General features: G+C 42.7%; 1 protein-coding gene across 1 annotated transcript; it reads left to right on the top strand.

Moving 5' to 3' along the window:
• Window positions 1–1,806: 1,806 nt before the first annotated feature.
• On the top strand, window positions 1,807–25,581 carry ERP27 (endoplasmic reticulum protein 27). The gene is made up of 7 exons (XM_054989029.1): window positions 1,807–1,925; window positions 3,139–3,239; window positions 6,648–6,785; window positions 14,399–14,515; window positions 18,733–18,858; window positions 23,164–23,361; window positions 25,031–25,581. Exons 1-7 carry the CDS (start codon window positions 1,808–1,810, stop codon window positions 25,076–25,078), a joined length of 846 nt encoding a protein of 281 aa, XP_054845004.1. The 5' UTR covers window position 1,807; the 3' UTR covers window positions 25,079–25,581.
• The last annotated feature ends 628 nt before the right edge of the window (window positions 25,582–26,209 follow it).

Raw genomic sequence — 26,209 nt, 5'->3', positions numbered from 1 at the left:
TAACTTTAGGGCAGCAGGTTTTGGATTCAAACTGCCTACATTTTTGTTAGTAACATTCAATTTATATACCGCCCTTCAGGACAACTTAATGCCCACTCAGAGCGGTTTACAAAGTATGTTACTATTATCCCCACAACAAAACACCTGTGAGGTGGGTGGGGCTGAGAGAGCTCCAGAGAACTGTGACTAGCCCAAGGTCACCCAGCTGGCTTCACGTGGAGCAGTGGGGAATCAAACCCGGCTCTCCAGATTAGAATCCCACGCTCTTAACCTCTACACCAAACTGGCTCTCTTATAGTTAAGCAAAAAATCTCACTTGCTGTAGGGACAGACCCATTTTACAGAAAACAACATAATAGGAATGAGAAGGTCAGGGAGAACTAGGGAATTGGAATATAATAACTTTTAGGGAGCAACTTAAGGGTTGAGGGGGAAACTATTCCGAAGAATGATAGGAAGTATTTTCAGTGTTGTAGGTTTGAATTCAAATATTAACATGGAGTCATGAGGGGTATTAATAAAAGAGCCAAATTTAAATAGGTCCTTGGTTAGCTGAACACACCTTTAGTTGTAGAAAATATTCACCAAATACCAAAAACTATGGATTGGATCCAGTCTAAATCGGAAGTGTCCACTGATTTCTTCTTCCGACTGCAGCCCCTTTCTGCCAAATCATTCTTTAGAGTTCCCTATTCCTCAGGATCTGCATTTGATGGAGTTCAGCAGGCTACAGTGGAGGGGGGAGGCAGGAAAGTTTTGTTCTGCTGTTGCAAATTTAGTTTGGATCAAATTCTACAGTAGCAGTGTTTAGTGGATTTGCAGTGCAAATTCTGCTGACTTCAATGGACTTATAGTGCAACTTTGCTTAGGATTGCACAGTTGGGGAATTTACTTTTTTTGGTCATTTAAAAATATGTCCTCAATAAGGTAGCAGGCCTATTTTTAAAACCGCTTTAATGCAAGTAATTACAAATCCATGCGCAATAGTCATATTCTAGTTTTCCTTCACACAGGAGGGAATGTTTCTTCTGAGAGTCTTTCTACACAATACTTTTGAATTTGATACATATTCTTCACATATTGGGAGATGCAATGTTAGCTTGGAAGCGTAGTTTTAAATGACAGAGCCAGCGGAGATTACTCTGGAGGAGACAAATTCTCTCACAGCCTTCCACTGCTTCTGCTATCTCCCCTTCCAGAGCCTCTGCCCTGCTGAGGCTTCATTAATTCAGAGTTTTAAGCAGCGAGGGCAACAGGGGTAAAAGCTCCAGAAAAAGAGACAGTCTGGCACGCCAGAGTCAGCAGAGAGTTGTGAGACAATCCATCTCCACCAGAGCGATCTCTGCCAGCAGAGTCTTTCAAAACTATGCTTCTTGGCTAACGTTGCATCTCCCTACACTTGATGGACACATGCCCCGGCATCTCGTGAGGTTTAAATAGTCAGTTAGTATGGTCAGTTGTATGAGGTTTAAATAGATTGATCTACCAATATTTCTTTAATTGAAAGCAACTCTACTAAAACTAGCTTTGGTTGCAGCCTAAGCACTCTTAGCTGCAGAGTAAAATGGTTGAGGCATTTCTGCTACATGAGTCCTGGTGTTTTTGTGCAGTACATATGTTATGTTATTGCTAAAGGAAAGGTATCTACATTTTGGGCTGTGCACAAAAGAGAGGCTTGGGGAGCCTACGTTCCCACCAGGTGCTTATCTCAGTAGCACATTTGACCATTAACAGGTGTTTCGCTCTCACAGTTGAAAGTGTTGACGCATCTCAGTAAGAGACATCTGGTGAGCTCAAAGCAGAAGGCATGGCAAGCAGTCAGAAAGGCAGGGCAATGGAGATCAGCATCTCCCAGGGTTTCCTTGTATTTCTTTTCAGCTGGGTCTTCCTGTTGGGATATGCTGAGAAGGGACCAATGCCGCAAGGTAAGAAAGCAATGTTGTGAATTTCAAAGGAAGAAATTTCATCCAGACTGTGGTCAGCTGACCTCCTAATGTTCAACTTACATGCAGCACTCAACCAAGAATGTTAGGGGTATTGCTGAGGAAAAGAGGAGGTATGTTTCCCCCAAGATTGATTATTTATTAAAAATATCTCCAGATTGCTTTTCCTTATTACTTAAAGTGGTACATATTTAAAATACAGTCCTTCCCTCAGAGCCAAACTAGAGATAATCTTGTCCTTGTGGCCACCAGGGGGCCACTGCTCCCATTTTAAGGAGATTTAAAAAGGCTGTGAGGGCCTGATCTTGACTGGGCCTGCAGTGCTGCAACTCTTGTTTCTCTCCCTGTGCCTTTTCAAGCGCTGAAAGAGCGGGGGGGGGGGGGGGGTTGGCAGTTGATAAGGCACGGGGGTCGGGAGGGGGAGGACAAAAGCACCTCAGCTTGCCTTAAAATTTCGGCACAAGGACACCATCACATCTAGTTTGGACTGAGGCAACTAGTTGCCCTCTATATAGTCTGACAGGAACAATGAGGACTCTGCGCCTGGACTGTAGAGAATTAAAGCATTAAAACAATCTTCCTGATCCCCTGCAACCCAAGATATATGTTGCTATGCCCTGAGGTTAGATTTTTAAAAAATATTTAGAGTTTTAGCCTGTCATTCTGCCCCGTCAGGGCTACCATATGTAAGTGCCCTGAACAGTACCTAGCTTCTTATTTATATAATTTGAGAATATATAATTCTGAGAATCTTATAATAATTTGTGCCTATCTTCCCTTCTATCTGAAAGTCTGAAGAGGTTTACAAAAATCTGGAAAAATAATAAAATGCTGTCACAGTAACTAATATTCGTTACAACTTCTGGTTAAAGCCCAATAGGCCCTGTCAAACTGTTTATCTCTTAAAAGCCAAGTGGAATAAGAAACTCTTGTTTCAATTCCACTTGAACTTTAATGTGGAAAAAGGATTATTCCAGATTGCAAAAGGATCATTGAGTGGAATCACCTTGAGTAAGGAAGCAAGGAGGCATCCCCAGAGGACAGTTTAGGCCCATTCAGAAGTATGAGGAGAGAAATGAGGCAACAGATCAGGTAGACGTTGACATAAACTTTCAAAAAATGGTGGGAGAAGGCTGTGTGGGTGTATATAGATTTTGTCTCTGAGAGGATACTGTGGATACCTTCCTTTCTCTAGGCACTTCTGAAGATGTGAATGAACTTGTTCTTTTGGAGGATGTTAATGCCACAGATGCATTCATCAAGGCAGCTGAAGTAGTAGTTGTTGGATTCTTCCAGGTCTGTTGAAATTCTTCAGTTGCTATACAATGCATGCTTATACCAGGCATATGGGCAAAACCTCATTTCATCCTGTATAAATCAGAGGGGCAGCATAAAGGATACCTAATTTTCCATCCACAGCAAATGGTTGTTGAGTTATGCCTGGTATGAGCGCTTGTCTTTTGCAAGTGTGAACAATATAATTAGGATGCAGCAAGGTATACTGATGCTGCCTACATCTAAATAGCCTTAGGCAGGCAGGATCACATGTCTTTTTGTGTGCACACAACACAGTTCCGAAAACACTGCAGAGTCAACCTCAACATAATCTTGAATACACAATGTTCAGTTTATCTTATTTTCTTGTGAGTAGGTGTTCTGAAGCCTATTTCTTCCATTCCATAGGAGTACATACTTGGGAGTCAGAGTCTAGGAAGCAAAAGACACACGAAATGATTTTTTAACATGCATAGGATCTGGTTTAATCATTGATGGAGTTCAAAAGAAATTTTACTTCAAGTTAAATTGGTCAGAGGACTGGGGGTGGGGGCTTGCTTTTTTCTGTAGCTTGATTGTCTCACTTGAGCTGGCATCTTATTCTGCATTTGTTGTTGCCCTGCTGTAATCCAAGTGATGCAGGCCAGTTGCATGTTGTGGCTAGCCTGGTCTTCGCTTTGGAGCAACAGATTATACTAGATGGCTTTTTGGTCTCTTGCAGCTCATATGGTGCAATCCTAAGAACACTTATGTCCAATGGAGTCTACAGGCTTAGAAAGGTACAACTCTTCTTAAGATTGCACTGTTAAGATTGTACAGCGTGTGTGAACTGCAGTATACGAGTCTGTTTTGGAGAAAAAGAAATGAGAGTGATTCTGGAGATTATGCTCATACTATGGGGGGGGGGCGCTCTCCTTCCTTCCTCTGAGTCCCACTGCAAGCATCAATAGGCAATGTTCTTCCCTCAAGTGAAGCATATAGAGATTCTTGGAAGGGGAAAGGGGTAAACTCCAGTCCCTACTTCACTGTAGCCTTGATAGGTGTTCATACCATTTCTTCACTGTATCATTGTGAGAAGCTAACAGTACTTCTGGATATTCTTCTTTGAAAATTTTCACATGGGGCTGGACTTGTATGGTTTCCCCACTGCTGCTGTGGCTGCTAATATGGTGCAGTGGCAATGGAGCTTCCGCATAGAAGGTTTCCCTGTATTTTCCCTGGCAGTGGTCATTCCACCTTCATCTCAAGATAGGACACAGCAGGTGAATGACATGAAGTTGGTTAAAGTGGCAGCAATGTACAGGGCTCTTCTCATGTTCTTATAAAGGAGAGGGGCAGTAACTCAGTAGCAGAGCATCTACTCTGCACACAGAGGTCTCAGGTTCGGTTCCTGGCATCTCCAATGACAAGGATCAGATAGTAGGTGATGTGAAAAACCTCCACTTGAGGCGCTGAGAGCTGCTGCCTTTCAGAGTAGAAGGGACTGATGGAGTAATGCCACTTCTTGTTTCTTAGGGAAGTGGACATGGAGACACATGTACGAATATAAATGGCCATTAGATGGCAAAATTCTTCACTAAAATTCCAGCCAAGAGGGAAAGATCTGAAGAGAATCTGAGGTGGAATCTCTCCTGCCTACAGAATTGCTATATTAGCCTTCATTTAGTATTTTACCATATAGTCTGAGTTAACTGGTTATGCTTTCTATTGAATCTTTCTTTAAACCGGTATATTTTTGTAACAACTTGCCCCCTCTTTCTGTTGTGAATATAAAAACATTGCCCTAATTGAGGTGCTATTCAGTGCATTTGAGTTCTGACTCACAAAAACTTATGCTTGAATAAATTTTGTTAATCTTTAAGGTGCCTATGAAGAAATGTCTCTCCCACCCTAGAGATCACATCCATGGTCTGTGTTCTGCCTATATGCACTGGAGCTTGGTTGCACATTAGTAGCTGGTAAGGGGAAAGGTATAGGGAATGGGTCATTGATACCCAAGCGCAGTGCTTAGAGATACAAATGAGCTCAGCTAGATTGTCATATTTAAAGGATTTCTTCCCTTTGGGTCAGGAAGATAATGTCTGCAAAGGGAAATGGACTCTCTACAAGGAGATTATAAATGCTCTGGACATGAGGAAGAAGAGATTTCTCAACTTTTACCTTTTGACCAATATAGCTTATGTCATTAAGGACTAAACTTTTTCAATGTGACTCTGCAACATGTGTGGTGGGCAAAGTCCTGAATTCTGAGAACTGAGGTAATGTGGGATTTTAAATGCTGCAATTTATCCTAAAAATATCCTAATTTTATTTATTTGTTTTATATTCTGCCTTTCTCTCAGTAGGGAGTGACCCAAAGCAGCTTACACCATTTTCCTCTCTTCCATTTTATCCTCACAACAACCCTGTGAGGTAGGTTAGGCTGAGAGTGTGTGACTTGCCCAAGCAAGCTTCCATGGCAAGCCTCCATAGCAGAGTGGGGATTCGAACCTAGGTCTCCCAGATCCTAGTAGGATTAGAGGACTACATGTTTACACTATTCCTTTTTATCCCTATCAGCTTGTAGAGACCATGTGTACTCCTTTTATTTTTTTAATTAAACTTTCTTACAATTTGAATGTCCAAAGCCTGGTGTCTGTACTCACACCACACCTAATTCAGTCTCTCTTTTCAAAGAGCAGTTGAGGGGAGGGGCAGTGGTTGAACTTACCATCCCTAAAGTGTAAAAGTGTGATACATCAACTCTGAGATAGTTGGTAGGAGATACAGCAAAGTAGGAGCCTCTGAATGGCAGCACAGTAAAGACTGCTAGGAATATGAATACTTTTTAGCGGGTAATATTCTTCCAGAGTTGTTGGTAGTAGCAGTTGATACTAAATAGAAGCTGGTACACCAGGAGTAAAGGAAGGGGATGCCTTGCTGGTCAGAGGCCTGGGATGGCTGCAGAACTTTCTGAGCTCCCCAAACTCTCAGGAATGGGGCTTGCAAGACCTTTTCCTAACATTGCCAATGAGCTCCTGTTTTTTGTTGCTACAGAATAAAATGACTACCCACATGGACTTATTTTTCTCTTGTTATCTCCCCCAATTTATTTTTTGTTCTTTGCTTAACTCTCTTTCTATTCTGTTCATGTTTTCCTCCCTCACTGTGCATGAGCCTTGAGCCAAGAGAAAAGGCAGGGCAAAAATATTTTAATAATTAATACATTAATAACCAAATATGATATAAACTGGCTTACTAATCATTCTGTCTCCTGAGAGAAGCCTAGAAACAGTGAGAAAGCTGAAGATTTCTAATAGAGACTTTTCATTCCCTTCCTCAGCCTTCAGTTCTCAGAATTCTTTGGGGAAAAGCCATGGCAATTAAACTTGTTATATAATTATGGTGGAGAGGTGCTTTAAGTCTTTCTCCATGTTTTCATTCCTTCAGGATTCAGAGCTACCAGAAGCTTCTGAATTTCTCACGATGGTACAAAGTGTGCAGGATGTACCATTTGGATTTTGTACCAGTTCCAGTGTCCTTTCTTATTATAATGTCACAGTGAACACTGTTTCCCTCTTCCGTGTGGTAAGTCTTCCTCTCATGGCCTTGTTCCTTGCAACAACCTTACCACAAAAATTTCTGAATAAACAGATGCGGCTGTGGGTGTCAGTATAATACAATCTTAAGGGGGAAATATGTCCAGTAGCAGTAGGAAGAGGCCTGGTGGAAATTAGGAAGAGCTGGATTCAGTACTTCTCACTAGATTTGCAAACAGTGAAGAAAACAGATCTCTCTTCTTTGAAAATCCAAGAGAATGTTTCCAAATTGAATGCACGAGGTGGTTTGTCATTTTTGTCCTTAATTTATTAATCTTTAAGGTAACACAAACTCTGTTACCTTAATTCAGTCATAACTTCACTAAAACCGAGCGCTAATAGAATATAGCAAATAACTATTTAGTGAATCATTTTTTTAAAAAAAAAAGTTAGATCAGTGCACCTGTCCTGGGGTTGATACGACTTATTCGTTATCCCACATTGGTATGGCTGCTCTAGATTCTTGCTTAATCATAGGTTCTACCTTTTGGAAATAGAATTGTCCTGGAAATGGAGAGGTAAAAGCAAGTCTCAAAAAATTATCCTAGGCTAGTACTCCTGCTCTGGCTGAAGATGGCTTCTGATCATGTTTCCCCAATCCATTACAGGGCTGTGCATATATGTGTGCTTCCTATGCGGCAACCCTTTAGTGCCAAACAGTATATGTGGAAAAAAAGATGCTGGGGCAAAGTAGTCAGAGGCATGGAAGTGTTCCTTTCTTCCATGTGGACAGTTCAATCTCTGCCGAAGAAAGTCATTATGAAGAGAGCATGGGCATAATGCACTTTGTGGGAATTGGATGAACTGAATCAATTGTAAAAAATATCATGATGTGCAACAGCCCTTCCTGCCACTTCAGACTGTGGGTGGTGAAGGTGGGAACAGCATGTTTGAATACTGCCTCAAGTAAAAATATTTTGCTCACAGAAAACTACTATCTCCAAGTTGAAGGCCAAGGTAGCTAGACTTTGTTTTTCTTAACAGAGGTAGCAAAGTGGTTTTTTTGTTTAATAAGGCAGTGCATTCAAATGTGATTCACTGCCTGTAATCCTGCTGTTTGTACATGTGTGGATTGACCCTGTGAATAATCTGATTCCTGACAACAATGCCCCATACAGACATGCATGTGGACCGGTGCGGGGGGGGGGGTGGTATTGCATGTGATGGATTAATAATGACTCTTCTCCAACTGTTTTCTGCTGCCATTGCCCCACCCTTCCTCTTGTCTGCCTTTCCTGCCACTTGGCCTGCCTGACTGGGTGTTTTGTTATTTATATTTAAATCCCTTGCCCTTAACCTCAGTGTTAAATAATGAGGAATTTTAAATGGCCAGACACTGACGTTAAATCACTTCTGCAAATTAGCTATGGTCAGGAATTTCCCCCCTCCTCTGGGAGAAGTGGCAAAGCTAACAATGTTCCTATTTACTTCCTGGTGAGGTGGGAGGTAGGAATGGAGGAGGTGCACAAACACAGCCTCCGCTGGCCAGCCTAACATTCCAGTTGACAGATATGCACAGTATGTCATTCCAGCTACCCTGTAATAGGTATCGCTAGTGCAATCCTAAGCAGAGTTAACCTTTCTAAGCCCAATGACTTCCATAGATTTAGAAGAGTGTAACTGCTTAGGATTGCACTGTTAGTGTCTTGAACCAACTGTAGTTCTACTGTCTTATCAGATCAGCCTAACAGATACCACAGGTGAAGGGGTCCACTCCAAAGCAAGTGAGAGGGATTGGTTGCTACTCACATTGTAAATGTCAGGAATATATGGCTTATAACTATAGAGATGTGAGGTGCCCCAGACTTCATCAATATGGTAGCTATTAACAGCTTTCGTATATTATTGGATGTTCAGACTGTACCATGCTTCAGATCTTACAGAAAACCATGAAAACCTAGGGGATCATTAAGGTTGTGAGCGTCCTTCCTCCCAAAAAGGCTCAGTAATGAAAGACTTCCACTTTTCTAGCAACTATACTTTGTCATTCTGTTGAAACTATGAATTGTCCAGGGCAAGCAGGATGCCCCTCCCCATCCCGGCCACTGACCCCACTCACTACTCGGAGATCTCCCATGGCTTGCCTCCTCAGGGGGTCCTATGTGCCAGTCATGAATGGTGGGGACATGGCTATTGGGTACAGGGAAGCAGGGTCCCTTCCCACAGCTCAGCTGGCTGTCAGGGGCTTGATTGGAAGATGCAGCTGTGCCAATCAGTCCCAGCTGGCCAGTAGGGCCACACCTTCTGGGAGCAACGGGTACAGTGAAGCCAGAGGGTGAAGCAGCAGCTGTGGGGATGGAGAGGGCCAGAGGGGTTTAGCCCCAGCTGGAAGAAGGTGGGAGAAGCCTCAAAGGGTTGATTGGCATAGGTAGCAGGGGCTGGGGCATGCCAGGCTGTAAGGGTTTATTTAAACCCTTGCCACCTGAGGCTGAGGAGGGGGTGCTTGCTTGTCCTTTCCCAAAGCTGGCAGAAAGAGGAGGCTAGAAGGAACAAACAGGGAGCAACTGAACAGGAGGTGGGGGGAGGATCCAGGTGAGCACTACTCTCTTCCCTCCACTTCTGAGGCCAAGGAAACTGTAGGCCAAGATCTCAACTCTCACTGGAGACTAGGGTGAGGCTCCAGCCACTGAGCCAAGCTCCACCCGTATCAGGTTCAGCACTCTACCGGCTGTGCCAAACTGCATTTCTATGGCTGCCCTTGCCAGTGGCAGTCCAGTGCCACCGGATCACTCCACAAAACTATGTGTTACTCTTTCCTCACATCAGGATTCCAACTCTGGATTGGAACTTCATTTGTAGGGAAGTTGCAGAACCCAATAAGCCAAAGTTACCAGTCCCCTTAAAGAGTTTTGTACATATATCTTTCAGGTGGTCACTGTGTTGAGGTCAACGTGAAATCATTTACTCAAGGGTAGACTTGGCAGTATTTCCAGGCAAGACTTCTGCGAAGGCCTCCCTCTCTCATTAAGTGTCACAGTTGAAGCAAATGGTGGCTTGTATGCTTCTAAACATTTGGCCCATCAAGGCCACCTGTCCCTGTCATAATATTTCAGTTGTATGACAAGGGGGAAAATTGAGGATGATATTAGTACCTTCTTCTTCCACAAATATTAACTTAGGATAGGATAGGACTGAACAAGGCAAACCCTTGTTGCCAAGGGCTTTTCTTCTTAGCAGGGCTTTAACTGCTGCTTGACACAAATAATACAGCTTCCCCATCACTTCAGTACTAGGAAAGGTGTTTCCTGCTGTTAAGATCAGGAAGGGAGGAAAGCTGACTTTCCTTGCTGGGAACTCCCTTAAACCAAGGTTTCCCTGGAAAGCACTCTGGTAATTGGCTGTCAACAATCATATGTTCCCTGAGAACATCTAGACTGGCACACAGAGAAGGCGCCCTTCCAGCTCAGTCCTAGCAGAGTTGCAAAGTAACAGGGTGGAAACCCTGGAAAATACAATGTTGCACCCAAGCGGTCTGTCTCATAGGGAAGAGATTCAGAGAAGTATCTCAGAGAAATGTATTATACTAAGGAAACCTAGAAAGAAGGTTTATTATAGAAAAAATGGAGGAATGGTGGGTGGATTCAAAAGGGGTAGGAAAGGGGACAAAAAAACCCCATAGGGAACAGCACACTATCATACAACACACAGTCTCTCAAAAGCAGTAATATTGGACTATTTCAGTCAAGACACTTTACTTAGGTTGTAGCCGGTTCCTCAGAGCATGTCCAGAGTTCCTTGAAGTACCAAGATAGTAGAAGAGTCTTTAACCCCAGACCCACTAGTCTTGAGTTCTCCAGATGTTCCAAAGTGGGGGATATAGAAAAGTCCAGAGCTCCCAGATATTTACGGGCGATGGAGTCTGGCCTAGGCAGCCTCCTCAGTGATATTGATTAGCAAATCTTATCTAACCGATCCCAAGCAGAGCTCCATCTCTGATGTCAGAGATTATTTCTACCAGGATGGTCCCACCATTTTAATATCTCTGCACTAACATGAACAGTAGGGGATCTGCCCCAAACTGGTTGCCCTTTGTCAAAAAAGGATTAAGTTGGCCAGGTAGTCCTAATGTGGAATGGAGGATAAAGTTTTATTCTCATGTAAGCCCCAGGGGTCCAAGAGCCCAGATGCTCCAGGTGGCACTCTTGAGCCATATTGAATCTCAAGGTACTGTCACACCTGGCGGCAACAAAGCTGTTAAAGGCACAGGAGCACTGCCAGAAAAAGTTGGCAAGCCCAGTCTTAATACACCATTCCCTGCTAATCTCATTTCCAAATAATATGGATCAAATTCTTATTCTTGTCTAATCAGATCAGACCAAGGGATATGGTCTAGCAATGGTGCTATCCTATTTCCTAGTTTGACAGAATAGCTTGGTTCTACATGGGTCTGCCATATTAAACTGGTGTGAGGCAGAAATAAGTATTCAAGGCAGCTGGTAACCTATTAGACAAGGGACAATCTGACCTTCCTCAAAATATATAGATTTCTCTTAGTGATATCTTGGAAAGCATTTTAGGATGACTCACCATTTGTCCACGAGCATCTTATATAATTTGAGCAGGTGCTACAAATTGAAACAAGATTTCCCTGAACTATTTTCACTTGGACATAATTGTTCTCTTCCAGAGACGTTTCAAAGCTCCATTTGTTTTGATATGCGGGTAATTAAATATGATGATTTGATTGCAGAAGACTGTTATTTTGGATACACCCTTCTTGATCCCATCTCTCCTGGAAATGGCTGAGGAAAGAAAATAAATGGGTGCCACCAGAAATCAGCTGGGTTGACAGGGTATAAATACCTGTTTGCCATGGTCTGGCAAATTTTGAGCCCCCCTTGCCCACATTAATTTGGAAGAAATAGAGAAAGAAAATGGAACAGGAACTTTCATCAATAGCATGTGAAGATACACACACACACACACATTTTAAACATGTCTGCAACAAATCAGTCTTCAAACAATGATCTGGCATTCTTAGTGCTGCAGGCCAAGGGCCGTTAGATCAGAAGAACTGTAGGTATCAGAGGCTGATATGAACAGGTTTGCCAGCTGGTGTAAATGGAAAATTAAAGTAATGGCACCAACTCAGGCTATCTCCTTCCCTATCATCAAATGCGCTTCTGGAATGGATCCGTACTGGCCCTGAGTCAGCTACTGATTCATGTTGTGATGGAGCAAAACAGCGATACTACATCTTTGTCATTCTGACCTCCTTGACTGGAAGAAAAGATACCCTCTCAATAAATATAGCAAAGGCTGTGTGGCTGCCTGCAGCATATTTTTGCTGATCTTTTGCTCTTCAGTGCGTTCCTGTTGGCATGTGGTGAATTTCTGCTAGATTGCTCTCTGGTACTGCAAATGATGAGCTAAGTCTTACATTGATTTTTTTCTTAAAAGCTTCTCCTTGTCAGAGGGAATGGTCCAATGAACATCATCAGAAATACTACACACAGCCTCAGATTAATACAACCTTAGACATTTTTTTAAATATATTTGTTCCTCGGGGGAATGTGTGGTGGAGAGTGCCCTCAAAGTCATAACTGATTTATGTGGCCCCATGGCAGGGTTTTCATAGCAAGAGACTAACAGAGGTGGTTTGCCATTGCATTGCCTCTGCAACTCTGGTCTTTGTTGGAGGTCTCCCATCCAATTACTAACCAAGGCTGACCCTGCTTAGTTTCTGAGATCTGACGAGATCAGGCTCACCTAGGCTATCCAAGTCAGGACCAGAGGTATGTGTAAGGGTGGAGCATTCTGCATATGCTCAAAAGCATAACCTGAAGGCCAGAATCTGCAAACAAAAGTTGGCGGACATACTCTTGGCCCAAGCCATTAGAGTGGAAGTCTTCACTGCCCCTCCTCTAGCAATTTCCTTGAGGAGTTCTGCCTTCTACTTAGGTTATTGAGCGTATATATTGACTGTATGATACAGGAGTTTCTTTATATGACTGCAAAAAATGCAAAGCACTGGAATAAAATATGGTTGATCTGTGTTTTCTCAGACATTTTTGCAAATGCAAACCTGCAGTCTGTTCCAACCCCACTGAAGTCATTGGGACTCTTTCCACTGCCTTTGGTGGTCTTTGGAACTCTCCCAGGGATTTGTGTGTTCTGGCTCACATTAGAGTAATATCAGAATTAATTATTTTTTATTCCCATAGAGCTGATCAGACTTTATTCTACTGCTTGGAAGAGAAAAATCAGCCCTCAAATCTATGGCCTGAAGATGCATAGCAGCATGTTAGATTAAGAACTCTGAGGGGGAAAGAGGGCTGGGGTGCAGACCTTTCTCTAAAAGGGTAACAGATTGGTGTTTGACATAGAGATCCCAGACCCTGGTGAAATCGGGCCCGTTTTAAGGTGCTGCAGAGTGCAGGAGCACTCCTGCGCTCTGCAGCACCTCAAAAATGGGCCCGATCCGTGGCAGAACGGGCCTGTTTTCAGGCGCTGCGGAGCGCAGAAGTGCTCCTGCGCTCCACAGTGCCTCAAAAATGGGCCAGTTTCAGCATGGATTGGGCCTGTTTTGAGCCCCTGTGGAGCCTGGATGTGCTCCCAGGGGCTGCGTGATGACGTCACTTCTGAAGTGCCGTCATCGCGCCTGTGGGGGAGTGCTTTGCACGCGCACCCCCTCTCCCCCAAGGTAAGTGCCAGGCCCCTATCCCCTGCTCGGAGGTTGAGGGGGCCGGCAACCCTAGTTTGACATGATGTAGGATATACATATATGTATTATTCTTAAATTTCATGCATCTGGTCTGAATGATTTTACAAGGACCTACCCCAAAGGATTCACCTAAGCTACACTGTACAGCATACCTGATTGTTGAGAAGTTTTGTTGAGATTCAGGTTTCTTTTGAGTTTTTATTTCTTTCTTACTTATCTGTCAAAAGGCTTATCAATAAAATAGGTACAGAATGGTGTTAGGAGAAGATTTTTGTTCCCCCAGAAGTCATGTGTTTGTGGTGCTTGATTTAAAAAAAAATCTGGAAAAATTCCTCTCTTCATTGGAGAGATTTCTTGCTTGCATAATGTTTCCAGGAAATCCATAATGCTTGTGCCAATATTTGTTAGTTTTAAAAGTACTGAAATCAACAGATGAATCTTTTCAACAGGGAGAGAGACTTAGACTGGCTTCAGATCCTCAAGCCAAAGGTCTGACACATGTTTAATTGGCTAATTCCCATGTCTCCAGAGTCTAGGCAGTTTAAGGCAACTGATAACCAGAGTCTCTGAAATCTTTAGAGATTCTGTTATGCTCCAGATCAGACAGCCAGGACAAAAGGAAAAAGAAAACAGTGAAATCAAGGTTCTGGGATAGCTCTGTACAGGAGTCCTCATGAAAGGCAATGTCAGAAGTGATGGGGATGGGAGTGGGTGCTCTCTAATGGCCCACAAGTAGGGGCACCTCCGGGTGGGGAGACAGGCTAAATCTAAAAAGGTTGGTCACGTGGCTAAAAATTACACCTAAAAATAGAATCACTGTCCAAGAAAAACCTGTGGGCAGACCAGCCTTCAGGTACATATGACTTGTTTGGGGAAATACTATGACCAGCAGTGACTGGACCCCAGCAATAACAGTAAGGCAATTTTCTTTGCTGCAGGTAGACAACAAAAGGCAAGATCTGGAAATCAGAAACAGCAAAGAAATTGATGCCACCAAGCTGAGACGCTTTGTTCGGATCAATGAACTCCGCTGGGTGACCGAGTACAACTCTCTGGTAATTAATAGTTTCTCTAAACCATGTGGGACCTGTCTACACATTTGAATCCTGAATTCACCCTTTCATTTTGCAAGAGCACACACGTACACTTAGAATTACTCTGCCTTTTCAGACAGGACTCTCCTTAGCATGGGAATAATTTCTTTGAATATGGAAAGACATCACAGCCTCTGTCTCCAGGCAGTAAGTTACTTATTTATGTAGGCTGAATGCTACATTGGGGGTTTGCCAGGCAGAAGAAACTGCATATTGGAAACATGCTATCTGACTAAAACAGTTTGCCAGGATTATTGACTCACATGTGTCTTTAAGGAAACTTCTGATGCATTCAAAGGCAAGACAGAGAGGAATGAATTGCTCCAAGCCTCATTTGGAAGCAAATAATTCAAAACTGACCATAATCCTTTGCAGGAGTTACAGGAAAAATTATACACAATACTGTCATGTTCACCTAGCCATACTACAGGGCATCTCCCCCATAGTTATAAAGTAATTCTGCTCTGAGAATCTGGTTCTGCAAGACACATGACCACCTGCACAGCTTGCATTAGTCTCCTGGTGGACTGCCTGGCACACTGGGAGAAGTACCGAGTTAGTATGGTTGGGAAAGTGTGCACTGGGAAGACAAAAGTAAAATGCCATGCACTGTCTTGGTCTTGCTGCTTTCCTCCTTTCCAGTTTTATTAAATATTGTTTATTAAAAGTATTGTGCTGTTTTTTCTAAATATTTGTTCAAAGTAATTCACAATTAAATATAATGCATTTAAAAAGGGGAGTGAAACTAAAATGTATCGAACAAAACCAGCAGCAGCCAATAAAACTTAAAATTCAGCTCGAGTTAGCAGGAGAAAGCCTGCTAGCAATCAAACATCCAGCAAAGTACAAAGGTTTTTGCCTGGGGCCTAATGCTAGCACTGAAAGGGTTACAAAAGGGGGGAGGTGTATTCCAAAAAGCATGGTACCATAATAGCCGAGGTTTTATCCTGAATTACCATCTGCCTCTTTTTTGATGGCAGAGGGACTGGAGAAGAGCCTCCAAAGCAAAGTTGAGTTGATGTGCAGGTATAAATGGGTGTAGGTGATCCTTTAGATTCCCCAATCCCAATTACTTACAGGTTAAAACCAGCACTTTGAATTATACGAATAACGGATATGACAATATAGTCATGGCTATAGTCCCTGCTATCAATCTTGCTGCAGAATTTTGCAATAGCTGACATTTAAAGGAAGTTTCGTGTGTGGAACATTATGGGAATCTTATTGGAGAGGACCAAAAGAGGGAGAACCAGGACAAGGTTGTGCCTTTTCACCAAGGGGCACAGCTGGTGTTCCATCTCAATCTGCTAGAAATTGTTTTAAATCAGATAAGCTGCCTGGCACTAAGGTACTGAATTAGGAGCGCAGAATGCTCCAATGTGCACAGGCCCTAATGTAGAACAGGAGAATCTGGTTCCTTCTGGAGAAGGGTAGAGAGGCCTTTAACACTCCCCCCCCCCCGAGCCAAATGCATCCCACCAGCCATCTGTTCGGGCCTGCCATATGCTTCCTGTGGTAGTTTTGCTGTTGAGACAGACACTAAAACTAGAAAGCTTGTCAAGCCCCTGATAGGCTGCTGCATTCAGCTTGCCAGGGCATGAGCTGGACAGCCTTGTCCTAGATGGCTTATATCTACTAGGTAAGGGGCAATGGTGGAGAACTTGGGCAAGTTTCAGACTCAGGGTTGCCACACCTGTAGCTTTACACTGCAGATGTGTCAGTGTAGTGCCTGCACTCTGTCTCAGGTCTACAGTTTGCATATGAGGAAAAATTTGTTGCTGCTCTGATTTCTGCATACTTTATGGGTGGGCAGGAGAATGAATACTCATACCTTAGCCATTGTGCTTTCACCTTTTCCTGGTAAGGCTATCCTCCCACAGATTTCTTGTATTTTCAATGTGTTGTTTCAGTCCCACCCCTTCCCTGGAATGAGAAACAAAGCTAGGAGACTGAAAGACCCTAGGATGCTGGACCTCCTACAATGCTAAAGTCTCAGTGCAGTCGCTGGAAGGCTTTTTGAGAAATGCACTCCCTGACCTCTTCCTTGTTAATTCTGGAATCCTCTTGCACTTACCTCTTTTTCATAGAAAAGCTGGCAGAGTTTGACACAAGCCTCTCTCTCTTTGTGGTTGTTGTGTGGCACATGGTGAGGCAGCAGGTCAGTTGCCGGCTTTCCAAGGCCCTGTTTGGCTTGTGGGAGAGGCTGCTGAAGTCCAGGAGGTGGATGGGGGCAGGGAGAGGAGGAAAAGTCAGATGACGAATTATCCACCAACAGGAGACTATGCAGAAGTGCCAGTCTGCCAAGTGACCTGAGGCTCTTCACAGAGGCCTAGTGTGTGCTATGGCTCACTCATCCTGTCTCCAGGGAGTAGTAGAGAGATCCAGGTCTTCTTTTTTGTTGGCTTCCAGTCTGTTTTGGCTCTGAAGCTGTTAAACACAGATGAAACTGGTGTTCAGGTGTTTTCCAGGCTTCTGCAGTGTTTTTCTAAAGGGTAATGGCACATGTGTGTTCTTAGCCACCAGAGCAGCATCAGTGGTTACATAGGGTTCCCCTGTTGCTCAGCACCTGGGCTCTGATATTTGCAGTCTGATACTTTGTGCCAAACAGCAACTTTATTAAATCCATAATTAAACTAATCAAATCATATAAACTACCAAAACAAATAATTCAATGATGATTAACATTTATCCAAAGTGGCATGGAAAATACATTTGAATGATTAATGAGCAACTAGGGCTGCAGTCTTACATACAGTTTCTTGGAAGTGCGTTCCATTGAGCTCAGTGGGATGTTTCCAAATAAACATTCATAAGACCAAGCTGTAAATTTTAAAGCATGCCTTTTAATATCAGCAGAGCATAGGATAAACACAAAGAACCACTGTTAAAATGGATCAGCAAGATTTGAGTCCAGTGGCACCTTAAAGACTAACAAGATTTTCCAGAGTATAAGAGTTGAGATCTAATGAAGGGAGCTTTGACTCTTGAAAGCTTATACCCTGAAAATCTTGGTGGTCCTTAAGGTGCAACTGGACTCAAATTGTGAACTTCTACATAACGCCTCTTAGAGGGATGACCTATCTTGATCCTCTCCATTCTGCTTTAGCTTAAACGTTTACGCCAGATCTGTTGATCACTTCAGACTTCAAGTGGTAGAATAATAATAATAATAATAATAACATTCGATTTATATACCGCCCTTCAGGACAACAATGCCCACTCAGAGCGGTTTACAAAGTGTTATTATTACCTCACAACAATCACCCTGTGAGGTGGGTGGGGCTGAGAGAGCTCAGAAAACTGTGACTCGCCCAAGGTCACCCAGCTGGCTTTGTGGAGGAGTGGGGAATCAAACCCGGCTCTCCAGATTAGAGTCCCGTGCTCTTAACCACTACACCAAACAGAATGTAGTTCTGTGAGTGTGATCCTTTTCTCTGACTGTTCTACAATGCAGAGACTGGGTCTTTGATCTTAAGGGGAAGACCATAGATGGTGTGTGCGGCAGTGGAGGGGGGGAACTATGTATCTTTAAATTTTTATCAATGGGGGTAGAACAGCTAGGGAGTGTCATGTTTTGGTAGGAAAAGGACCAGATGGGAAAGAGTGAGAAGCCCTTCTTCCTTCTCCCAGTCAGTTGTCCCCTTTATATTTCAGTCCCAGCAACAGCATTGCCTAAAATAAAAAATGTCTTTAAAAAGAATTACAAACCTACCTGCAAAGTAATAATAACATTCGATAATAATAACATTCAATTTATATACCGCCCTTCAGGACAACTTAATGCCCACTCAGAGCGGTTTACAAAGTGTTATTATTACCCCACAACAATCACCCTGTGAGGTGGGTGGGGCTGAGAGAGCTCCAGAGAACTGTGACTCGCCCAAGGTCACCCAGCTGGCTTTCGTGGAGGAGTGGGGAATCAAACCCGGCTCTCCAGATTAGAGTCCCATGCTCTTAACCACTACACCAAACTGGCTCTCCACCTACGTTTTTGTATCCTTCCCCCTTTCCTTCCATAATTGTCTCCTCATGTTTATACAAATTTTATGATTCTGAGATCTTGACTTCTATTTTGATTCTCTAAGGTTCTAGACTTTAACTCTCCAGCAGTGTTTCAGACTTCATATCCCTAATCCCTACAACAATCCTTCATCTCTTCTCTGATGGTGTCTTGGCAGACTGCAGTAGGTCTCTTCAGCAGCATGGTTGAAACCCACCTTCTCTTGTTCACTGACAAATCATCCCCAAATCATACAGAGAGGATGGACAAGTACCGTGAAGCAGCACAGCTCTTTCAAGGAAAGGTGAGTCTGCCATATGGCAAAGCATCCTAACTCTGCAATGCCGCTGCTTGGTGTACAAAAATGGCCCTCCTTGTTCTCTAGTTAACCATATTATGCACATGACAAACCATCCCTTCCAGCACCATACCAGAGGCCATCAAAATGAGGACCCCAGGCCAAATGGAGAAAACAAAACACAAGGGCATCCATTTCATTTGTGACTTGGTTATATAGCAGCTCCATTATAGCCATCTGGCTATGGGGAGACTTAGATTTCATCCCATACACAGCTGTGAAGGCTTCTCCTCATCCTGCCTGAGGGCAGGGTTACTCCATATGGTGCTCTTGGACAAACCATCATTTCTTGACCTAACGTTCCTTACAGGGTTTGCTAGGAAGAAATTGGATAAGAATGGAAAATACTCTTGTATACAGGGCAGTGCCATGCAAATATATTATTAGCAATATTAATGAAAATAAAGTTCTTGGAACACTTTAGATTTAACACCCGTAGAAAAATACTGTATTGTATATTTCATGGCATATTCTAGATTTATTTTTTCTTATACTAACAACCAACCTACATTTCTGTTATATAGCTGAGGCTCAGATTAATGGTGAAATGGACTTGCTGATCCATCCCTCCAATGCCATTGAAAATAGGACTTAAGAACTTTCTCCAAATGACAGCACAGCTCTTTCCCTGACTCTGAGCTTGCCATTTGAACTGCAATGAGGACACCAAGCCAGAATTGCAGGCCTTATAAAGCTCTAGGGTTTGTTGTTGTTGCCCTTCCAATTACCCATCTAAACACCAGGGGCTTTGCAGCCACCTGTGTGTGATCTCATGCAAATTCTGTCCCTCATCTCTTTGAGTCCAAACCATTTCAACACAAATGTTGTCATAACAAGTGCAAAGACTAGGATGTTCAAGATCAAAACCAGCTGTAAGTTTGGGCACAAGCAGGTCCAACGATCTCTACCTAAAAGTCTATGGAGGTATTATGCTGAACCATGTTAAAGGCAGAGCCTCATCATAATACAGTCTGGTCTACATGCCAGACTTTTCCCTTTCTTAAATTTATGTTGGACACAGAGGTGATCATGCAGTCTCAGATGCAGGCAAACCCTATACAAGGCAATCACCATTACTTGATCTGAAAGGAACTCAAATAGCTCAGGGCTTCTTGACAGATTACGCAGGAGTTGCAGTGTTGGTCTGTTGCAGCAAAATCACAGAGTTCCAAGGATCATAACTGCTGGGAGAAAAACACAAACCCTTATGTGGCATATTCTTTTATGGACCAGAGGTTCCTTCATCAGATGCATGAAGTCATCACCTCAATGAGTAGACATATATCATGAATCTAGAAAGAAGAACTATGCATGTGCAGGGAGGAGGAGGTAAGAGCAAGCAAAGCAAGAAATTATTTTATTTGTATTTATAGTCCTCCTTTTCACTGAGACACAAGGTGAATTACACAGTGTAAGTCCTTGCGATCAACAGCTGGGACAATCAATAAACAATATAATAGCATATGCATGGCAGAAATTACTATATAGACTACAAATTTAAACAATATCTGATTAAAAAGCACAAGATTCTGACTGGTAATGAATGAGGAAAGGGTGGTAAAAGTTTACATAAATACCATTAGAAGGATGCTTTCTTTCCGAGTAGTAAGCTACCTACTTTTATTGATGCCAATAGTGTTAAACTTGACAATGAATTTCAGCTCAGCAATTCCATACCAGAACATCCCTTTGACATTCTTGTAAAGAAAAGAAGTCTTGTGCCCCCTTCAAAACTAATAGATTTATTGTGATACAAGCTTTTGTGGAGTAAAAGTCAGATACATGAAGTGGGCCCACAATTAGTGTATGACTGTATCTATAATGAACATAGAAAATGTAAATGGTGAAGTCAAAAGCCATTGAAATGTAAGAGGTGTGTTCTGTCATTTCTATGCAAAACTCAAATGTATTCAAAGCAAGCACAAAAACAAGCAGTGAATCAGATGTTTCCTCAGATAAACACAATGATCATTAAGAGCACAAGAAATAGGTGATCACACTATCCTGCTAAACAATTTTAACAATTCTACTACAAAAGGAGTCCAGAATCAGTGGAAATGTTCAGGTCTGTTACAGAAACTCCAGAGAGATTATTGAAATATTCTTGAAAAAATGCTTCTTGAAACTTCCTTACATTTCAAGTTATACTGTTTCCTGATGAGAAAATAAGTAGTTCCTAAAGTGATAGTTGGGGGTGAGGGATTGTCACATTATTAAACTGGATGAAAGCAAGGTCAGAATATTTTCTACAACAGAAGAATTCAGATGTAGTACAGGACCGGGGTAGCATAGAGATGTGTGTGTTGCATACATTTGTCTTGTTGTATTTGAATGAGGCAGATGCCAGCTTTTGGCCCTGGTTAGGGGAAGAGCTCTGGAACTGTTTTATGTCTTTAGACTCAATGTACTGCAGGGCCGGTTCCATGTTTTGGGGGGTCTTGGGCAGAGACTGCTTAGGGCCCCCCATGCCCACTACTAGACTTCTTGTCCTCCCACCCATGTGCCCCCACCTACTGTGCATCCTTCCTTTGCCCATTCTCAAGCTCTCCCACCACCTGGAGTCAGAGCTGCCCACACTGCCTGGATGCCCTTGGTGCTGGGTGGTGGGTGCAGCTAGGAGTGCCACTGCCATGGCCACTAGGAATGCTGATGCTTCGTGCACCACCCACATGCTCTTCTCCAGCAGTACTAGACAGCATATGCAGCTAGGAGTAGAAGTGACAAAGCAGTCATAAATAGACATGGGCATGAATGGGGAAAAAACCCCGAACACCCTGTTCGTCGTTCGGTGCCGTCCATGAACAACGAACAATGAACAAGGACGAACATGGACTGTTCCTGGACATGTTCGTTGTTCATTGTTTGTGGGGGCCAGAACCCCCACCCCCACCCCCCAGACACCCCCACTTAGCCCCCCTCCCCTCAAACCCACTTACCTGTCCCTTTAAAGATCCCTTTAAACTAGCTGATAGTTTAAAGGGCCCTTTCCTGCCACATGCAAGGAGCAGGGCCCTTTAAACATCCCACAAACTGACCTTCTCAATGTCCAATACCCACCAAATTTGCAGGAGACGTAGTCCTTACTGTTCTCTGAAGATCCCCCAAGTTTCAGAGAGATTGCACCCCGGGAAAGGCATGATCCACGGGTCTCCCCGTTGGTTGTCATTTTCTCTTCACAGTGGCAAAAATGGGACTCTCTGCTGGAAGTACTTTGAAGGGTTAAAGCCAGAAGGAAAGCCAGAAGGAGTTCAGACAGAGTTCAGTCCCTCCCTCCCTCCGGTTGCCAAGGGGATTGATTGCAGCAGGCACCAGACTGTCTGGCTTACTCAACGGCTGCCGAAGGCAATGAACAAGGCTTTTTATGACCACTTGTTCGTTTAGGATGGGGCCTCAGGAACAGCTTGCTCGCGAACAACAGATTGGGCTGTTCATGGGTTTTTTCTGTTCGTAATGCTGTTCATGCCCATGTCTAGTCATAAATAGGCAGTAGAAGGGGTGAGTGCAGGGCCAGCACCAGAGGCGATGTGTGAGTAGGGAGTCAGCAGCAGTAGCCCCCGCCCAAAGATCATGGGCCCTAGTTGCTGACCCACAACACACTGTGCTGATGCTGGCCCTGGTCTACTGCCTGCCAATAAGCCATGAACCCCAGTTTTTCTCCCCTTTTGCTATGGGGGATCTTGTAATTGGGGTGAATTCTTTTTATATCCCTCTTTCTCCAATCTTCCATTTCTAACCTAATACACAGGGCACTGTTGAAAAGCAGTAATGAGATCTCCTTTATTTATATCAAAATTAAATTTGCCTCTGATAAATCAGAGCCACCAATCAAAGAAATAAAGAATCCTCTCCCTTATGGGAAGATAGATCAACAAAAGGTTCATTTAAGGATTATTAGAGACCTGGCAAAATTGAACATCACATGTATAGAGTGCAAAGTATAAATCACATCTATGATCTTGAAATGGTTGTATATAAGAAAATAAAACTATCTTTAAAATCAGTATAATATTAGCATAAGATGCCTAATTTGCATATCTCCCCCCCTCCCGGTGACTTTGGTTGCTTTTCATAATATGAAATTCTGTCTGCAATATGCAGAGAGCTACTGCTTATAGGAGTCTGTGGCTAGGTGCCTACCCTGGTCAAGAATAATCATGATTCTGTCTGCTTGACCTCATTACATATCTGTATGATAATTTGCTTGTGGAAACATTTTAATTTCCCTGTATCTGTGCCATTTGCTCCTCTCAGATTCTTTTTATCTTGGTGGACAGCCGTGCAAAGGCCAATGATCGAGTTCTGTCTTATTTCCACTTGAAGAAGTCCCAGTTGCCTGCAGTGGCAGTATATCACACACCAGATGAAGAGCAGGATGTACTGCCCCTGGGTGAAGTCTCCGTGGAGGCTTTGAAGGATTTCTGTAATCGTTTCTTGCAAAGAAAGCATGTGGTGAGTGTTTAATGTATACAATCCAAAAGTTTTGCCAATCATATCCCACCCTGTGGAAATGCCCCCACCTCCAGGTGTGCGCCTGTACCCAAGAAGCGATTTTACCAAAAAGCTGAAATCTATGCTCGTTGACAGGCTGAGGAAACTGAGGGCCAACAGGGGTAAAGCTTTTATTACTGTTGGTGCATCTTGAAATGGTCATATGAATAGGACCCTTTGATCAGCAAGAAAACCTCAGCAAAAATGTGTGCCATCTTTACTGGCATTTCTGCTGCTGCTTCTACATGGCAAGAACAGAGAGGAGGGGCCATAACATTGTTTATTCCTCATGCAGCAAGAGCAGGTGGGTAGCCCTCATTCCAACACTGTTTCCTCCTTAGCAGATGGTAGCAGTTGCAGTTGTCTGATGGGCGGTTTCCAACAGCCAGATAAGGCCTGGAGTCTGGGATTACAATGGAAGAGTCTCCAGACTGCAGACATCAGTTCCCTTGGAGAAAATGGTAGCTTTGGAGGGTGGACTCTATGGAACCAAATCCCTGCTGAGCCCCCATCCTCTGCAACCTGCACCCCCAAAGCTCCGGGAAATTCCCAGACCAGATTTGGCAAACCTAGTCTGGTGAATTATCATCTAGATCTTTTCCTGGGCCTCAGTAATTGACATTGTATCCCTTGGGGCAGTTATGAAATCTGTGTTGAAAATAGATTTCTATCTGTCCTAAGAAAAAAGGCCTGTGTGGAATTCCTTTCTGTGTAGTCATCTCACCAATGTAGAATTGTTCCTTTTAAAAAAAATATATCTGTGAAAATAGGTTAGAGGTCTGTGCTAAAAAACACCATCTTCCAAACCTGAAATTCTAAGATTGGAATAAATTATGCAAATTGGACATATGTGAATGATTATATTCAATGTGTATTTGTTTCTTCTGGCTGAAGATGTTGTTTTTGGTTCTGTTGTTTTATTACCCTTTTTTGAAAGCCTAGGGAAGGAAGTTTTAGACTTATGGAAAAATGGGGAGCTATGATGGAAATAAGTATGTAGGAGCAGGGGGACAGAACTCCAAGTCATAGGAAGAGGGGCTGGGAGCTATAATGCAGCAATGTTGGATTATTTCTTTAAGAGAGTCTCAGCCAAAAAGGATAATAGTTTCCAGCCAAGTGAAAAACCTGCTTGTTTTGTCAGAGTTTGTTCTTTCTGTTGGTAACTAAACATCACTTCATGGGAATAAGAATTTAAACTTAATTTTTCAACATTGAGAATGAAATTATTTGTGTTCTGAAGACAGGCTGATCTTATGAGAATGTGAAGGTAATCACTTGTAAGTTACCATCTCAAAGAAGAAATGAATTTAAATATTTATCCAGACTTCTTTTTCAGGTCAGAATTCAGGTTCTAGAGTCTCAACTTTACATGAAATTGATCTCCTGGTGACAGAAGAATCCATGTCCATATGCTTTCAGCTCTTTACCTAAGCACCTTAAATTAAGATTTATTATGAGAGATTTCCTGTTTGATGGTGATTTGTGAAAATGATTCTAGGAAAATTAGGGAGAAAGAAAAGTACAAAATAATTTCTTTAGCAGACATTCAGACATTCAGTCTTCCTCCCTTTCTATTCAGTATTAAAAAGCATGGTGCTGACATAGTTCTCTTTGTTCTGTTTTGTTTCAGAAAGACAATCATAAGCTAGAAGATAAGGTCTTCAAACAGGAGCTTTGACTTCATTCCAAGACCGCAACAACACTGCTCCAATATAGTGACTGTTGCTTTGGTGGGAAAATAATTCAACTCAACAGGCTGGAGATCCCGAAACAACAGAAATATGCCAAACCATGCCAACTGAATTTGATAGTTCTCTAAGCCTTTTCCATATTCATTTATGACCTCTTTTCCATTTTACTAGCTCCACCTTTTCATTTGTTCATTATAAGTGAGGCTTTCTTATCTGCATTACATATAGTAAGTTGTAGGCTAATAGGATGTAGCAATGTCATTGGGTATGTTGGAAATGTTGTCTTTTGTAAACTGGATATGTTTGCGCAATCCTGTCTTCAATGTATTGGGTACCTAGCAATGCTACCCTAAGCAGAGTTACACAGAAGGGTAGTACACTGGTAGTAACTACATTCAGGCTGCATTAGTATTGTGTGCATAAGTCAACACCTCATTAAAGTGATGCTAAATATTTTTAGCAATGAGTGTAGACATATCTTGTGGTTTTTCTCATTCTTGCCATTGTCTCACAATTCCTTACATGGTATGGTTTATTACAAACAAAAAGGAGAAATATTTTAAGCACTCAAACTCTCATTTTTTTGTTTTGGTGCTTATGTGTGGACTACCTGCTTTAGTTTGCTCCTCTTAGAACAAAGATGATTTGAAAGTAGAAGTGGAAATTCATTTGCAAGAAATTCTTAGGATACCAGGCAGCTCCTGTTTATGAATCTTGGAAATCCACAAGGTAGAAAATGTGGTAAAGGCCCATTTATGTCCTTTGAAGCCTAATTCTGGGTGCATTTCTATTGTTGTAAAAGCAGAAAGTGTTGCTGGCTCTGATTAAAATTTAGAATGGTTTTCATTTGTCTAGAATGGACCCAGTTTTATGTCAGAAGTTCATTCTCCATTCTCAGTGATGTTTAATCCACACAAAAGCTACGAAGCTGAACAATCTACAGTGGGACCTTGGCACCGTCACGTTATCACACTGAAAGTAAATGGAACTGGCGTAAGTGGGCACAGGACTCAGCTGTGCTGGGAACTGGTAAAACAAAAACTACAGTCTAGTAACATGCTCAGGTGCATACAAAACACACACAAAAGATTTAGTTGCTTTACACAAGCTGAATTCAA

Source organism: Eublepharis macularius, chromosome 9 (genome assembly GCF_028583425.1).
Source record: "Eublepharis macularius isolate TG4126 chromosome 9, MPM_Emac_v1.0, whole genome shotgun sequence".
Taxonomy (NCBI): domain Eukaryota; kingdom Metazoa; phylum Chordata; class Lepidosauria; order Squamata; family Eublepharidae; genus Eublepharis; species Eublepharis macularius.
Note: the sequence above shows the minus strand (reverse complement) of the source record. Positions and strands in the feature narration are given on the sequence as shown.